The sequence below is a fragment of the Sorex fumeus genome, unplaced genomic scaffold, assembly GCF_029834395.1.
Source record: "Sorex fumeus unplaced genomic scaffold, SorFum_2.1 ptg000044l, whole genome shotgun sequence".
In the NCBI taxonomy this organism is placed as follows: Eukaryota; Metazoa; Chordata; class Mammalia; order Eulipotyphla; family Soricidae; genus Sorex; species Sorex fumeus.
Window position 1 is genome coordinate 1,304,916 of NW_026606101.1, and position 14,542 is coordinate 1,319,457.

The following is a 14,542-nucleotide window of genomic DNA, read 5'->3' on the forward strand; positions in this document are numbered from 1 at the left end:
GCACTGCTGACTGGGCGGCAGGGGCAGGGCACAGGCAGCAGCAGGTCCGAGCCTTGCTCCATCTGTTTTGAGACCCCGATCCCCCAGCATGAGTCACTCCGCAAAGAGGCTCAGGCATGGAGGGGTTGCCAAGGTGGGACTTGAGCCTGGACCTGGAGGGGAACTCGAAAAAGGACCGGGCTGTGCCCGGGCAGCGTGGCAGGGAGAGACGGTGAAGGGTGAAGGGCGATCAGGAGAGTCTAGAAAGGTCTTCTCATTCCTGCCCCCTCGGGCAAGATGACCAAACTCTCCCTCTAGGGCTGGCCCGCATGCCAAACGGAGAGGGAAAACAGAGGCGTTGTGGGACATTCCGCCTGTGTTGCAACCCCTCTCTGTCTCTGGCTCTCTCTGACTCTCTGTCTCTGTCTCTCTGTCTCTGTGTCTCTGTCTCTCTCTGTCTCTCTCTCTTCCTCCGCCCCCGCTCTCAGATGCAAGACAAGGCATTCCAGAGCAAGATACAGCAGCCTGTCAGAAAAACAATCAAGCGAAACCGTCTTAAAGTGGTGAGATGCCCAAGTCGGTGGCCACCTGGGAGAGCCCCCAGCTGGCTGAGGGACCCAAGCAGACACCAGGCCCAGCTCTGTGCTGAGTCCCTGTCGGGGTGAAAAGTGGGAGGCTGAGCGCGCAACAAATCGGAACCGTCTGTGTTTTCCCGGTGTCTCCATCCTGACAGGTGTTAAAAAACTTGTCACTCTTGAAGATACTCAAGAGCCCCAACCACCGGATTCAAGAACTGTATAACCTGGCCAAAGCCTGTTGGAAGTCACTGCTCAGAGTTCCAAGGGTCCTCCGGACATCCCCTCGGTGAGCTTGCCAAGCGGCCAATAGTTGACAGTTACTAGAAACAGAACCTGCCAAGGCATTTAGATTTTTTTTTCTTTTTAGGGTCACACCTGGTGATGTACAGGGGTTACTCCTGGCTCTGCACTCAGGAATTGCTCCTGATACTGCTTGGGGGACCATATGGGATGCCAGGGATTGAACCTGGGTCGATCACGTGCAAGGCAAACGTCCTCCCTGCTGTACTATCGCTCTGGCCCCTGCCAAGGCATTTAGATGAACCCACTCACAGATTCGGGAAAGGGGCCTCTCAGCCCCCAGTTACTGAGGGAGGCCTCAGAGAGGGAAAGGGTGTGGCCCAGGGAACTGAGCTGATACATGGCCAGCTTGGATTTGGTGCCATTTCTCCTGATAAAGGAGCAGCGGTTTTGGCCACCCGGGACAAGGGCACAAGAGGGCCCACTCGTATATCACGCCAACACAAAAGGTCCCTGATACTCTCCTGCAGACTTGTAATTCCTTCCGAGACTGTTTCCCCATAGACCCCACAGGAATAGCAGGGATGCTCATATCTGCTGGGCACATGCTAAAGTACTTGATAAGCATGTCCCCATCCAACCAATTCTATTTTCTTTTTATTTTCTCTTTTCTTTTTTTCCTTCTTTTTTCATTTTCATTTCATTTCATTTTTTTTCCATTTCCTATATGAAAATGATGCCAAGGGGTGAGAGAGATAGTACAGCGGGTAGAGCATTTGCCTTGCATTTGGCCGACTCAGATTTGATCCCCAGCATCCCATATGGTTCCCAGAGAACTGCCAGGAGAAATTTCTGAGTCCAGAGCCAGGAGTAAGCGCTGAATATCGCCGGGCGTGACCCACCCCACCTCCCCCACCACCACCAGTGAAAATGATGCCATTTTTGGGGCTGGAGCGATAGCACAGTGGGTAGGGCATTTGCCTTGCATGCGGTCGACCCGGGTTCGATTCCCAGCATCCCATATGGCCCCCTGAGCACCGCCAGGAGTGATTCCTGAGTGCAGAGCCAGGAGTAGTAACCTCTGTGCATCGCCGGGTATGACCCCCCCCCCAAAAAAAAAGAGAGAGAAAAAAAGAAAATGATGCCATTTTTAAAAATTGTTTTGGGGTCCCATCCAGCTGTGATCAGGGTCTATTCCTGCCTCTGAGTTCAGGTGTCACAATGCCGAGCATCAGATGTGGGTCTGCTGCATGCCAGGCAAGTGCCTTATCTGCAGTACCATCTCTCTGGCCCAATCATCCCAATTTTACACATGAGGAAATTAAGATTCAAAGAGGTTAAACGTCTTGGCTCCGACCAGATGTTTGTGAAGCACCACTGGAAGCCAGATGGTCTCTCTGAAAAGTCTCTGCACTCCGTAGTGTCTCCCTTGCAGGGCTGTTGTGAGGGTGAGGGCCACTCACCACCAGAGCCAGTGACCGCCCGCTCCACAGACACTCAGCTGCAGTGCTGGCACCATGCTGCAGGGGGCGCCAATCCACCACACACACTCTTTGGGGTCCTGCACTGGCTGCCCCCAGGCAGGCAAGCAGGGACCACCAAGTCAGATGCCTCAGAATCACGGGGGAGGAAGGGCACCAAATCTCTCCATCCTTGAGGGCTGGAGAGATCGTATAGCAGGTAGGACTGTTGCCTTGCACTTGGCCCACTCGGGTTCAATCCCTGGCAACTCATCTGAGTCCCCGGAGCAAACACCAGCAGTAACTCCTGAGCTCAGAGCCAGGAGTCACCCGAGCATTGACAGATATAGTCCCAAACGCAGAAAAACAAGACAAAACCAAGAAGCAGGGGGCCCTCTCTTCAAATACGGTGCCCATCCCAGGTGCGATGCTGCCCAGAGGCACCCTGCCCCACTGAGCTGGAAGGGGAGCTCTTGCGCTATTGCTCCAGAATCCTAGAGTGACTTGGGGTGCACTCCAAGGACAGGAAATTCGTTCGCCCATACCCCAAAGTCCAGACACACGGAACCCTAATCCAATGACCAATGGGGGTTGGCTCTGAGGTCTCCACTTTGGCCTGTCTCTGCCACAGTTTCCGACCAGGCACCTCTGGGTGGCCTTTAGAAGCTGCCAGGGGTAAGCTAGGGCCAAGCTTCTTCACTTTTTTCCCACTCATTACCCCGTCTGCCATCCAAGAAACACTGGTGGAAACATGCACATCGGTGTCTACTTCAAATTGATTTCTGGCTATTACAGGTTTAAAAATCTTTTACTATTGTCAGATTGTTTGCAGACTTCCCCTCCCCCATACCCACATTTGTTTACAATGCCCCAGTTTAAGAAGACAGGCACGGCATGGCGGAGCTAGAGGGAGAACACCGTCGGGGAAAAGTGTTTGTCTTGCATGTAGCCACCCTGTAGTCAATCCCTGGTCTGGCATCCAGTCCCCCGAGCACCCGAGCACTGCCAAGAGTGACCCCTGAGCACAGAGCTAGGAGTAAGCCCTGAGCACTGTTGGATGCAGTCCCAGCACCCAACAGAAGGAAGGAACGGGGGCAGGGGACAAGGGTTGTGTGTGTGTGTGTGGTGGGGGGAGGGGAGTGTGCCCGTCTAGACCAGGCTTGCTCTGCTAATGGCCATTTCTCTCCCTGCCAGGAATACTAAGCTCTGCAAGATGGTAAAACAGTACGACCAGGAGCTCCAGAAGGCTGGGAACTCCCAGAGCAGACAGAAGCCGGAGAACATCGAGACCAAAGAAGAGCCTGTAGAGGGCGAGAAGTCGGTGCCCACGCTGAGGGCGAGGGAGATCAAGACCAAGTGGCCTGGAGTAGCGAAGCTGCTAGAGCAGGTGGAACCCAATGACCCAGAGGCCTTGCAGGGCCCGAGCGGGACTGCCTGGCCCGGTGGAGGTCCCATGGGGCGACTTCCCACCAGGGAGCCCCCCATTGTCTCCCTGAAGACCCTGCATCACAGAACGGCCCTAGGGGTCGTGGAGAGCCAGTCGCTGTGGTTTGAGGGGCTGCCCACGCGGATCCTCGTGCCCAGGCCGCGGGTGCTGTGCAGGCCCTCCCAGTGGCGCTGGATCAACCGCTGCTGCACCCGCTCCTGCTCCTTTAAGCTGCGAGTGTACCGTCCACCCAGGGTAGGACAGGGCCACTGGCCAGCCAAGTCAGGGCGCTGGGGGCTGGCAGTGCTGGGCGCAAGGGTCGGGCTTCGGCCGGGGCACCCCTGACAGGCAGTGGTGCGAGAAAGCAAGTCGAGGGGCTTGCAAATGTGTCGCGGGGCGGGGGTGGGGGGGGTGGGGGGGGGGTGGGACAAGGCGGGTTCTGAGCATCCCAGAGCCCGGGGATGGACCCGTTTTCCTTTGTTTGCTGTAAGATTTTATTCGGAACAAACGTCGGGGTGGGGGGAGAGGAAAGGATAGAGGGAAAAAAAACACTCCAGACCCTCCAAGGAGGCATCTGAAGTCCCAAGGCAGGAAGGGAGCCGGGTCCGCGGATGCCACGGGAAGGGACGGGTCTCCCCGAGTGGACCGAACCTCCCACACCCGTTCGGCGGCGGCGGCGCGCGGGGCCCGGCGCCCCCTGGCGGCGGCTTCCAGAGCTGCAGCCCGACCCCGCGGTGTCTGCTCGCAGGTGGCGTGAGCCCGAGGACCCGCAGCGAGCGCAGCGCGGGGCGGATGCGGATTCTGCCGGCGGCGGAACGGGAGGGAAGGAAGGGAGCGAATGTTCGCAAGACTGCAGATGAATAAATAGGGCACGGATGACGCGACGGCCGGCTCTGCCCTGTCTGTCTGGGACGCCGACCCCCGCCCCCCCTCCGTCTCATAGGGAACTTTTTTTTAACCATAGGGGACTTCTTGCACCCTGCGCCTGCATTCCCAGCCCCCCTGCGCCCACCTGTCCAACACCACCGCGGGCGCTCTGTGAGGTCACAGGGAGGCAGCTGGGGTCTGCGACGGAGTTTCCCCCGCATTGCAGCCCTGGTCCCCCTCGCCCCACTCCAGCAGGTCCTGGGACATCTATTGAGCGTGTGGCCCAGGAAGCCCTGACGCTCTCTGCTGGGGGACAGTGATTCTTCCTTCTCCCCTGGAGGCAGGCCCTCCTGGAATGAGCCAGGGCAGGGCTGGGGTGCCTAGGATTGGGGGGGCAGGGGGAGACAATAGAAAGGGCTCCCCTGAACTTAGCTCCTCCCCCGGGCCTGGCACCCCTTCCTGTCCTCCAGGACCCTGGTTTCCTTGCACAACTGCGTTCATCCCCTTCCCTCTCCGAACACTCCGGCTGAGGTAGGAGGTGGGATGAACAGAGGCTCAGACTTCAGTGCCCCAAAAAGCCAAGCTCTGCCAGCTCCATGGTCGGGAGGAGCCACTCGTTTCCCTTTATCATCCACCACGGCACTGCAAACAGTCTCAAAAACCTAGTCGGGTTTGGGGGCCGAGACCATCATACAGGATGGGGTGCTTGCCTTGCAAACGGCCTACCCGGGTTCAACTGATACAGCCCCCTGAGCACGCCAGGAGTGATCTCTGAGTGCAGACCCAGGAGTAGTAAGCCTTGAGCATCGCTGTGTGTGACCCCAAAATTAAAAACATAAATGTCTAGTGATGTTTATAAAGGATTAAAAGTCCTGGGGTTGGAGAGAGAGTACAGCAGTATAGATAGGGCGTTTGCCTTGTACATGGCCAAACTGGGTTCGATCCCTGGCATCCCATATGGTCCCCCAAGCACCGCCAGGAGAGATTCCTTCCTGAGGGCAGAGCCAGGAGTATCCCCTGAGCATCACCGGGACTGGCCCAAAAAGGAGGAAAAAAATAAAGTCCTTAGTATTGGGGAGGAGGATCCCAAGCAGTGCTCAAGGGCTCCTCCTGGCAGTTTCCTGGCCAAGTAATCAGTGGTTCAATGCAAATGACCAAGGATGGGGTGCCACATGGGCACTGTGACACCAGAAATCATCCAAGCTACTCCTGGTGGTTCTTGGGGCCTCCAGGCTGTACCCAGTGATTCGAGGGGGACAGGGTGTGAGGAGCCCCAGCCACGTGCAAGGAGCACTCCTGACCCCTGTATACCTCTCCCACCCATCCTTAGTGCCAAAGGTCCTTGATAGGATGAGAAGTGATGACGGGACCGATCAGTCAGAAGGCGGCCCAGGTCCTTTACTGGTAAATTTCCAGTTTATCGATGTCACTGCCAGCACCCACGGGCTGGCTTTGGCAGCTCCTGTCATGTAACCAAGGGCACCGCCTGTGAGCAGCAGATGCTATTCCCTACTCCAGAGGGGCACATTGTGTTTGCAGGGCAGGGAGGGTCAAGCCAGGGCCCCACATATGCAAGGCAAGTGCTCCAGCTCTGAGTAGTGCCCGGCCCTGGGTTCCCTGCTGGGACCTTCAAGGTGCTCAATAGAGGCTACTGATTATTAGTGTCCCACGTCCCTGACATTACCCAGGGCTCTCTGGGCCCCACCTCTGGACTCTGCTTTAACTGCTCCTTTACAGGCTGCAAAAATCTCAGTGGGCCCCATACTCCAGTCCTTCAAAACCTCAGTCCAATAAAAAAAGGGGGGGGGGAGCTCCCTTTTGGGCTGCTTTCCCCAAATCCAATCAACACCCATCAGGGAGAAATGTGTCATTTCAGATGACAGCACAATAGGCACCAACCAGGACCATTCACGCAGCAGGCCTCCTCCCACAGGGCACACGCAGCCAGCAGTACGCAGCAGGAGACAGGAACCCGAGAGCCAGGCATGGTAGCACAGCTGGGGCCACCTCCTGGGCCCGGCGGTCAAGACTGGCATCCAGGTGGCTAGCTGTGTCCCTCCGGTTCCCAGGTTCCCAAGGTGTCTCACCCTGGTGCATCCCCGCCTCTGCAAGCTAGGCTTCCTGGGGAGCGGGCAGACTCCCCTCTTGGCCCGTTATCCTCAAGCGGAAAGCTGGGCGGGCTCCTGGGAACTGAAGAGCTCGGGGGATGGTTCCCATGCCCACTCTGCTCTGAGCCAGTGTCCAGTGGGCCCCTGCAGAGGCCGCAGGAAACGAGGAAGGAACTGGGCCAAGCAGTTCACCAAGGCCTGCGAAGCAGCTAGAGCGGATGGGACACAGAGACGTTTTCTGGAGAGAGGAACCCTCCGGGGGCTGGGGAAGGCGGCCTGGGAATCCAGCTTTACTCCGCTGCGACCACCCACGGCCCCACCCGTACACTACAAAGGAAGCATAGACAGCACCGTGGAAAATACTGCGTTTATGTACACGGGAAGGACAAGCCCCTCACAGAGGATACCCAAGGCCGCCCCCAGGACACAATCTCAGCGGCACGGTCCCAGCTCCCTGGGACAATGGCACAGCCCGAGCCGGGAGGGCGGGTCTGGCCCACTGCAGAGTCCCGAGTAAGGCAGGAAAAAGAAACGAGGACCCGCGAGGAGGTCCAGCGGGCGAGGCGTGGGCTGCCAGGCCGTTTCTGGAGCACGGGCAGGGACTCATCACCAGGGCAGGCAAGGAGCAGTCCCGGGGTCCTGCTCCGGGGCCCTGAAAGCTGGAGGCTGGCCGGGCTCAGAGGTGAGGGCACAGAGCCACAGGCAGAGCTGGGGGGGCGTGTTTCCTTGTGCAGGCTCCTCCCTTTGGCTCCTCCCTCTGCCGTGCTCTCCCTCACATCAGCCAGGGCTTGGGACCTCCATCTCCTCCTGAGGCTCTGACTCCAGAAACGAGGCGTTTCTCCATACAGAGCGGCTGCGCTCCGGCAACACAGCCCGGCGAACAGCGGTCCCAGGGAGGGAGGTTTGGCCAATCAAATATCCTTGATTTTTTTCTCCCCGCTTTTAAAAACTAACAGGCTGGTGGACAGGTCTATGGCGGCCCCAGAGCGACACGATTGGGGTCCTGTTCCTCCCCCAACGGAGATCCCTGTGCTGACTCCCACGCGGACACGGAGGCGTGGGCAGACGGGGCGTCCTCGCAGCCGTGATCCGGCTCCAGCGAGCTGCCTTCTTCAGGGACTCTCACCGCCGTCTCCCACACCCACGGGCTCCGGTGCAGAGTCTGAGTAGCCTGGCGCCCCCGCAGGGCGTCCACGGGACCCGATTCTAGACATTGGACTTGGGGGCCGAGTTGAGGGGGATCTCCTTGAGCTCCGTCCGCATGCACAGGTACTCCCCGATCACGGCCATGAGCGAGATGCACACGGCCTGCACCAGCCACCAGGTGAGCGCCGAGGGGAAGCGGGAGCTGTAGAACCAGCAGCCCAGGAGATGGAAGAAGTGCACAGTGACAGTGAAATCCAGGCACTGCTTCCCTCGCCGGATGAAGTACAGCAAGCCCAGGGCGCTGTGGGGAGAGGACAGCAGTGAGTTGTCACTGGGTTGTCCTGGCCTTAGACAGACTGGTTTTATTAAGGGGGGGACTATTTTGAATGACCACAGTGATCAGAAGCATGAGAAATGTTAAGCAAAGGGTGACAAAAACCAGACGCAGAGAGGACTCTGGCAGAGTCCTGCTGGAAAGGAAAACAAAGTAGAAGCTTGGGGACAACTGGAAAGTGTCTAGGTTTGGAGGGGGACGGTGACACCCTGACACATACCCAGGCCACTTAGAGCCAAGCCAGGAGTTACTTGCATCTGTGCAAACCATCACTCTGGCTGCTTTTAGGACGCTGGCCTAAAATCAGCTGCTCTTCCCATTTTCAGGAGAAGCCAGAAACCTATTTTTTTTTTTAAAATATCAGATATCCTCTGGGATGGAATGGGATAGTACAGCGGGGAGGGTGTATGCCTTGCATGCGGCCAACCTGGGTTCAATCACCGGCATCCCACACGGTCCCCGTGCAACACCAGGAGTGATCCCAGAGTGCTGAGTCAAGAGTAACCCTGAGCATTGCAAGATATGACCCAACAAGTCTAAATAAATATATAAAATGTTTTTTTTTAAAAAAGGACATTCTCATTTGCAATTAAGTGAAAAATGATTTTTAAGTATCAAGCAATGCTTACATCTCTCGGTGGGAGACAAAATGAGGTTCAAGTTGGTCCCTGGTCTTCAGGGACCAAGGCAGGAATGGTTAACACACAAGCACTGTCCTAAGGACATCCTGTGTGTTAATGCCTGTACCCCCAGGAGGTGAGGAACACCATTAGCCTCATTTTACTATGAGGAAATAGGCCTGGACAACGAGTAAAGCCAGTGAGTCGGTCCCCAGAGCCCAAGCTCTTCTCACCATGCGATACCGTCTCTTGGAGCCCAGCGGGATTGAAAGCGCCCCTCAATGTCACCCAAAGGCCTCAGTGCTCATCCAAAGAGCCTAGGGCCTGGAGAACAGGTAATAATTTGGCCAGTAGAAACATGGAGCATGAACACAAGCCCATATTCCCAAGTCCCGGTGCAAAGCAGGGGCTGGAAGCGTCCCCCAGAGCACGTGCATGGCGGGGTATAAAATTTTCCGGCAAAGTCAAAAACATTCACAGACAGAGGCCTCTGACGGACCCCGCCCCCGGATTAGCCACTGCCACCCTCGATGTCTCAGAACAAGTGCCAGACAGAGCCTGTCTCGAGTTTACGTTTCAGAAGTCAAGTTCAGTGCAAAGACAGCAGAACTAGTGATACTCACCAGGTCAGGGCGTTGAGGACGAACGACATCATGGAGAGGCGGCCGGGGGGCGTGGAGAAGCCCAGGATCTGTGGGGGACATCACAGAGGGGGATGCACTGGGGAAGTGCCTTGACAAGGCCCGGAACTCCAGGACCCCCGAGTCTCCTCAGACACAAGCCAGAGCGCCGAGACAGCTCCTCCCTTCAGGCGCAGAAAAGCTCGCACAGGCACCCCTAAGCGGAGCCCTCCCTGCACCACCCACCCACCCCAGAAAGGAGAAATAAGAAGTCAAGTCACTTGCCCAAAGTGATCCAATAAAAGAAACAGCAAGAGTAAGCTGAGAACAGGGATGCTGCAAACTCTTAACTCATAGGCCAGGACCAATTTTTCTAAATTAGGGTTTTATGGAGCCCCCCCTCCCCCGACTCCATTCCCTGAGTATTGCCTCTGGCTGCTTTTGTAAAGCAGTGCCAGGCATGCACAAAACCTTCACTATCTCTGCCTTTTGACGAAAAACACGGCCAACCCCTGGTCTGGAATTCAGGTCAGGTGCACGAGGTGGTTCTTTGGGGCCCTTCCCAGGAGCTCAAGAGGATCTACAATCATGTCCCCGAGGTGTGTCACTTCTGCCACACCTTACGCAGGAACAAACCAAACACCCACCTGTCACCTAGGGCTCTCAAAGGCCTGTGACACCCACGATTTCCTGCAAGAACCTTGCAACAATGGTGGACATTAAGCATTACGAATGCCTCTTCTTGAAAAGTGACTTCCAGGGGCTGGAGTGATAGCACAGCGGGTAGAGTGTTTGCCTTGCACATGGCCGATGCAGGTTCGATCCCCAGCATCCCATGTGGTTCCCTGAGCACCACCAGGAATAATTCCTGAGTGCAGTGCCAGGAGTAACTCCTGAGCATTCCAGGTGTGACCCAAAAGGCAAAAAAAAAAGTGACGAACCTGAGTGCTACAAAAAAAACACGATCATAAGCACAGACCAGGCTGCCTCTCAACGGCAAAGAGCCCTTCTCTGGCTTCCTTCCACTTGACAAAAGCACTTTCAAACTCACGGGACCCTGTGACCCTCTTCACCCTTCGCTAGGGATTATTCTGCTTCGTTTCCGGAAGAGGAAAACGGGCCAAGTGCCCCCACGCCCCACAGCTGCTACTCTGGACACCAAGTGGCTCTGAATCCAAAGTGCAGGGGCCCCGGGAGGCCGACTGTCCCCTGCTCTGATTTCTCACAGGCAGGAAAACTGAAGTTCAGAGGTGACATCAGCCCCAGATTACTCAGCTGGCACGTGGAACTTAGGCGGAAGTCTGCCTGGCACCAGGGTCCACGCAGCTTCCATGAACCCCTCCTCCACTGCCCACCCCACCCCCAACAAAGCCCTTTCACAAGCCGACACCTGAGACTCGGGGGCCCTGAGAAGAGAACCCGCGGCTTCTCTGGGACGTTGAGAAGCAGCTGTGTTCCGGGTCCTTTCCTGGGAACCAAATGCTGCTATCACCTGTCCACGCTGCACGCTACGGACGGTGCAGCCCAGGGTGGGGGTGGGGGGGTTCTGAAAGCAGACAGGACAGACCCTCCTCACTCCTGCAAAGCAAGCCGATCACACACACACACACACACACACACACACACCCCAAGACAGACAGGACAGACCCTCCCCACTCCAAAGCAAGCCGATCACACACACACACACACACACACACACACACACCATACCAAGCCCATCGAATACACACACACACACACACACAGAGGACAGACCCTCCCCACTCCTGCAAAGCAAGCCGATGACACACACACACACACACACACACACCCCACACACACCAAGACAGACAGGACAGACCCTCCCCACTCCTGCAAAGCAAGTCGATCACACACACACACACACACACACACACACACACACACCCCAAGACAGACAGGACAGACCCTCTCCTGCAAAGCAAGCCGATGGCAGCCACACACACACACACACACGCACACGCACACCCTCCCCAAGACAGACAGGACAGACCCTCCCCACTCCAAAGCAAGCCGATGACACACACATACACACACACACAACTCAAGCACACACACACACACACACACACATTCCAAGACAGACAGGACAGACCCTCCCCACTCCTGCAAAGCAAGTCGATCACACACATACACACACACACACACACACACACACCCCAAGACAGACAGGACCCTCTCCTGCAAAGCAAGCCGATGGCAGCCACACACACACACACGCACACGCACACCCTCCCCAAGACAGACAGGACAGACCCTCCCCACTCCAAAGCAAGCCGATGACACACACATACACACACACACAACTCAAGCACACACACACACACACACATTCCAAGACAGACAGGACAGACCCTCCCCACTCCAAAGCAAGCTGATGACACACACACACACACAGACACAACTCAAGCACACACACACACCACACACACCAAGCCCCTGTACACACACACACACACACACACACATCCCAAGACAGACAGGACAGACCCTCCCCTCTCCTGCAAAGCAAGCCGATGGCAACCCCACTACACACACACACACACACACACACACACACACACACACACACCCCACATACACCCCAAGACAGACAGGCCAGACCCTCCCCACTCCAAAGCAAGCCGATGACACACACACACACAACTCAAGCACACACACCACACACACCAAGCCCCTGTACACACACACACACACACACACACACACACACACACATCCCAAGACAGACAGGACAGACCCTCCCCTCTCCTGCAAAGCAAGCCAATGACACACACACACACACACACACACACACACACACATTCCAAGACAGACAGGACAGACCCACCCCACTCCAAAGCAAGCTGATGACACACACACACACACAGACACAACTCAAGCACACACACACACCACACACACCAAGCCCCTGCACACACACACACACACACATCCCAAGACAGACAGGACCCTCCCCTCTCCTGCAAAGCAAGCCAATGGCAACCCCACCACACACACACACACACACACACACACACCAAGCCCCCCGCCACGGGGCAGCCCTACCTGGTCATCGAACATCTGGTCCAGCGACGGGCTGCTGCGCACCAGCCCGTCCACCAGGGCCAGCCACAGGCCCAGCGAGCCGTAGTAGACGGTCTGCATGAGGACGATCTGCGACAGGATCAGCAGAGGGTCCCAGACGTAGCTGCGGAACTGGCCCGCCATGCCGCCCCCCGGGCCCGCCCCGCACCTGCGGGGACACACGGCAGCACGTCAGCGCGCCGGCCGTCGCCATGGCAACGCCGACCCGGCCGCCGGCAGGGGCCGCGGCGGGGGGGCGACGCCCGGAGAGGAGGGGAAGCCCCGCCCGCGCCGCCGCCGCCGCCGCCGCCGCCGCCCCGGCCCCCCGATCACTCACCGGAGACGGAACGACAGGGTCGCAGCGCCCCCGAGCCACGCTGGCCTCAGCGGCCGGTCCGTGACCCCCGGCGGACAGGCCGGACCATGGAGGAGCCGCCCTCCCCGCCCGGGGCCTAGAGAGGCCAAGCGCCAGCGCCAGCGGTAGCGGCAGGAGCGGCCGCGGAGGAGGAAGCGCTTCCGGGGGCGGTGGGCGGGGCTCAAGCCGCGCAGGCGCCGTCGGGCCGAGCCGCGTCGGAAAGCGACACCTCCGCCCGGAAGCGAAGCGTGCGCCTGCGTAGAATGAAGCTTGAAGGCGAACGGAAGTGAGTCCTGAGCGCCGTGGAGCTCGAGTGCCCTCTAGAGGTGAATGCTGGAAAAGGAGGGTCGATAGGAGAGAGCCAGGATGGGGCCCCCCCCCTGAAAAGGAGGGAAGGAATGTTTGGGGACTCCACGTGGTCTCTAGATTCCCAAGGTTTTCTTTTAAAGTCTGAAATGATTTGAAATGGACCCGCCAACTCTTACACACACGAGTTTGCTGCCCTTCTCGTTTTTAAATCGATGATTAAGGGGCCAGAGCAGGACAGATGTTTTTTTTTCCCCCCCAGGACAGAGTGTGTGGCAGGCAGGATTAGAAATCAGGAGGTTTTCCAAACCCCTCGCATTGATGCTGTGCCGCTGGGGAGCCTGGACGATTTGGACACTGTATGAAACATCCCCTGCGCTCAGACACAACCTAACTGCATGAGAAAGCCAGAGTAGTGAGTGGGATCTTATAACGGTGCAGTATCCATTGGGGGGGGGAGGGGCACAGGTTGTGAATTACCTGGGAGCAGGTCCTGGCTGCCTGCTACAGGACACTTTTCTCTCTGCCTTCTGAGTTCAAATTGTGTGGACAGTCAGTAAATGTTTACTGAATGAGTCAACAGAGAAAGGCCAGCAGCTAATTCATGAATCATTTTTTCCTGCTCCTGCAGACCACAAGCCTTTAAATTTCAATGAGTTTAGATCCCCGCTCCCCCCCTCCACACACACCCCCATTTTCTAAAGTGGAAAGGAGTGAAGTAACTGGTTCCAGGAAAGGACCTGGGTTCCAGCGCCAACTCTACTACCAAGTGTAACTAGCAAGCTACTTCCTCCTTCTTTAAACCTCAGCTTCCCTGATGATGAAATGAGGAATTAGACAAGATGAATGTTTTCCAACATCTAATCTAACCTCCAAGTAATTATTTCCACATTTGAGGAAAAAAAAGACTTATCAAAGACCCACCATAACTGCCCATCTGACTTCAGAAAAGCAAGTGATAACTGTGCTATCTCCTTGGGCTGATACAATTCCAGACAAAAGTAAAGAAACTTGAAACTTTATCAAGACTATGTGATTTCCCTTATCATTTGAAAATTCTCTGTAAACAGCTCGCTGCAACTCCTGTTTGGAAGTCATTAAAGCCCAAAGACTTATTCGGTGCTTTCCAGTTTATTCATTCTGGGTTCGTCAGTTCCGTTCAACAAAACAAAAATATACTCATGGTCCAGCAGATCGCTAGAGGGGCTGGAATGCATGTTTTGCACGCAGGAACACAGCTCACTCATCAACATTAGGTGGTCCTCTAAACACTGCCAAGTGGGACCCCCAAACAAACGAATATATATTTAAATCTCTCTAATCTACTGACTACTCACACAATTTAGTGTTTCTGAGGAAATAACTCCTCTTTATTAAGGCTTTTTCTGGGTAATATTGGTCTGTTGGTGCCTGTGGGAT

General features: G+C 56.4%; 2 protein-coding genes across 2 annotated transcripts; one reads left to right on the forward strand and one right to left on the reverse strand.

The window, feature by feature from the left end:
* The first annotated feature begins 88 nt into the window (after positions 1-88).
* TP53TG5 (TP53 target 5) lies at positions 89-4,462 on the forward strand. Its single transcript, XM_056121497.1, has 5 exons — positions 89-133; positions 468-542; positions 713-843; positions 3,452-3,938; positions 4,432-4,462. Exons 1-5 carry the CDS (start codon positions 89-91, stop codon positions 4,438-4,440), a joined length of 747 nt encoding a protein of 248 aa, XP_055977472.1. The 3' UTR covers positions 4,441-4,462.
* Positions 4,463-7,011: 2,549 nt separating this feature from the next.
* On the reverse strand, positions 7,012-12,992 carry SYS1 (SYS1 golgi trafficking protein). The gene is made up of 4 exons (XM_056121790.1): positions 12,800-12,992; positions 12,445-12,631; positions 9,382-9,449; positions 7,012-8,105 (listed from the first exon to the last, which is right to left on the reverse strand). Exons 2-4 carry the CDS (start codon positions 12,604-12,606, stop codon positions 7,865-7,867), a joined length of 471 nt encoding a protein of 156 aa, XP_055977765.1. The 5' UTR covers positions 12,607-12,631; positions 12,800-12,992; the 3' UTR covers positions 7,012-7,864.
* Between the last annotated feature and the right edge of the window lie 1,550 nt (positions 12,993-14,542).

Bases quoted from the DNA above. Each gene is read 5' to 3' on its own strand.
- TP53TG5 (XM_056121497.1), top strand. From the start codon at position 89: ATGAGTCACTCCGCAAAGAGGCTCAGGCATGGAGGGGTTGCCAAG. The intron at 134-467 runs GTGGGACTTGAG...CCCCGCTCTCAG, and splicing joins GGCATGGAGGGGTTGCCAAG to ATGCAAGACAAGGCATTCCA. The intron at 543-712 runs GTGAGATGCCCA...CCATCCTGACAG, and splicing joins AGCGAAACCGTCTTAAAGTG to GTGTTAAAAAACTTGTCACT.
- SYS1 (XM_056121790.1), bottom strand. From the start codon at position 12,606: ATGGCGGGCCAGTTCCGCAGCTACGTCTGGGACCCTCTGCTGATCCTG. The intron at 9,450-12,444 runs GTAGGGCTGCCC...TGTCCCCCACAG, and splicing joins ACCAGATGTTCGATGACCAG to ATCCTGGGCTTCTCCACGCC. The intron at 8,106-9,381 runs GTGAGTATCACT...CTCTCCCCACAG, and splicing joins GTCCTCAACGCCCTGACCTG to CGCCCTGGGCTTGCTGTACT.